The sequence below is a fragment of the Orycteropus afer genome, unplaced genomic scaffold (assembly GCF_000298275.1).
Source record: "Orycteropus afer afer isolate SDZICR_OR568_19922 unplaced genomic scaffold, OryAfe1.0 scaffold00001, whole genome shotgun sequence".
NCBI lineage: Eukaryota > Metazoa > Chordata > Mammalia > Tubulidentata > Orycteropodidae > Orycteropus > Orycteropus afer.
Genome location: NW_006921588.1, coordinates 18,312,020 through 18,314,611, shown reverse-complemented (window position 1 = coordinate 18,314,611; position 2,592 = coordinate 18,312,020). Strand labels below are relative to the sequence as shown.

The 2,592-nt window shown below is 33.4% G+C and overlaps 1 protein-coding gene across 1 annotated transcript in view; it reads right to left on the bottom strand.

Annotated features, from left to right (window-relative positions):
• The window catches only part of CWC22 (CWC22 spliceosome associated protein homolog), a gene marked incomplete at its 5' end in the record, with an annotated part of 47,881 nt that overhangs the window by 23,271 nt on the left and 22,018 nt on the right, over nucleotides 1–2,592 (bottom strand). The window contains one exon of the mRNA XM_007936416.2: nucleotides 2,443–2,524. Coding sequence (XP_007934607.2) covers nucleotides 2,443–2,524 — 82 coding nt within the window. The remainder of the gene's footprint in view (nucleotides 1–2,442; nucleotides 2,525–2,592) is intronic.

Genomic DNA, 2,592 nt, shown 5'->3' with positions numbered 1-2,592 from the left:
CAGAAGGCTGGCAGTTCAAACCCACCAGCCACTCCTTGGAAGGAAGGTTGGGCAATCCTACTTCCGTAGTGATACTGCCTCAGAAACCCAAGGAGGGGGTTGCTATGAGTCGGGGCCGACTTGATGGCACATAACAACAACAACAACATATAATGAGAAGATTTATGGAGAAGTAAAAAATAGGCATTAAAAAAATCTATAATCCAACTTTCCCTCAAGACAATCATGTTGATGTTGTTTCTAGCATTCACCTACCTATTTACACAATAAGGAGCCCTGGTGGCACAGTACACGCTCAGCTGCTAACCAAAAGGTTTGAACTCACCAGTCATTCAGTGATAGAAAGATGTGGCAGTCTGCTTCCATAAAGATTTACAGCCCTGGAAACCTTATGGGCAGTTCTACTATGTAGTTTAAGGTTGGCTATGAGTTGGAGTTGACTCCATAGCAATGGGTTTGTTTTTGGCTTTATTAATGTAATTCAGATAGCACTACAGGCACTCTTTTAGCCCCTAGCATTTTATCAGATCACTTGCACAAATCAGCAACAATTCTCCATTAACCTCATTTTCAATGGTAGCATAAATTGGGTATTTTAACTGATTGTGTTGGACAGTAAGATTTTCTCTTTTCTTCAGTGAAAATTCTACATTTTCTGACTCTTACTTATGGACTCATCACTGCTATTATATCATACTTAATGGGAACATACAAAACTTACTTCTTTAGGAAATATAATAAGGGAAGAAAAAGAAAGAGTCAAATGGCATAGATATGTAAGGACTTGATTCAGATTACAAAACGACTTTCCATAAAGAGTCTATCAATTTAAATTCCTACCAATAATTATTTAGGTATATCTCACAGCATCAGCATTATTATTGAGTACTATTGCTCTAAAAAACAAAAGAAAGTAAATCACTTTGGCAATTTCAATGACCAAATAATGACACTTCTTTCACTACAGTAATACTGTTTGACAATTAACATATTTCATTATGTTTTATAATCCCATTATCTAAATCTTCCACTCATAGCCTTTAAACATCTTTCCACTGAGGTCTTTGTGTTTCTTTCTATAAATCTGTATGATCTTTTAAGTATAGTAATACTTTGTCATATATAAAGTTTAAAAAATATATATGTAACTATTAACACATAAGGTTATTACTACCAGGATTGGTGCAATTATATACAAGTGGCTGTCACTTGTCTCTTGATGCTTAAATTTTCCTTGTGTTTTTAAAAAAATGATTTAAAGAACTTCACTATAACTCTTCAAAGTTAATGTTAACAAAAAACAAACTCACAGCCATTGAGTCATTTCCAACCCATCCTGACCCCCCACTGGGTTTCCCAGGCTGTAAATCTTTACGGAAGTAGATCGCTCCATCTTCCTTCCGCAGAGCAGCTGGTGGGTTTGAACAAATGACCTTCTGGTTAGCAGTCAAGTGCCTTATCCACTATACCAGCAGAGCTGTTAATGTTAATAGCAGTATTAAAATAGTAAGTCTGCTGTTAACAAGCAATTACCATTGGATGTATAGAAAAGGACAAACAAATTAAAGCCCAAACACAATTTAAAGAATACTTATTTTTAATAAAACAATTTCTCCTCTTCCACTTTATGTAGGAAAAACAAAATTTAATAATTTTCTCTTTCATGTAAAAAGTAAAGAAATAAGTAAGAATAGCCAAAGCATTTCCAACCAATGTTTTGCTGTTTAACATTCTTCTACTTGAAGATGAACCTAAAGCCAAAAAATTTTCAGACAGAATGAAAACAAGATGACTCTTACTTATGAATCATCACCTGCTATTACATCATACTTAACGGAAATATATAAAACCCAGTAACAAAACAAAACTGAGAAAACAATCCTCTTGCAGTATAAAATGTAAACACTGTGTCCACTAACTCAGTATGCTGATTCTAACACAAAACAACAGATGCATTAAGCAATTAACAGTCTCATTTATTTCTCTTTAAAACCAAACTCTCAGGCCTCAAAGGGAATAGGTTTTGTTTTCATGGTATCATAGTTGTTCTTACTTACCATTATTTCAAGGATTCCTCAAAACCTTCCTTTAATTACTTTTTATTTAAATTATTTTTACCTGCATAGCATATCAGTGAAAAATAGTTATTGTAACAGCACTTCTCTGATTAGAACCAGAATCAGGAAAAATAACATTATATTTGTATCAAATAACTAAATACTAGTTAGCTCTAAAATAAATCATAAGAAATCACAAAACTATAAACTTTTAATTATGTAACCTTCTAAATAAGTGAAAAAACTTGTTCGTGCAGCTTATGAGCTTGAGCTTGGGATGGGGGTAAAGAGTTAGGCAGCCTGACATTTCCTGTGTACCTAGTTATTCTGTCATCAGATTTTAAAATGCATCCTTGATCTATCCGACAAGAAAATGGCATCTTACCTTGACTGAATAGCAAGATAAATTGTGCGACGAAATGAGACCAGATTAATTTCTGTTTTGTCATGAATAGTGACTTTTTGTCCTAAAAAAAATTAAACACAGCAATATATATATATATACTTACTATATATACTATAGGAGCTCTGGTAG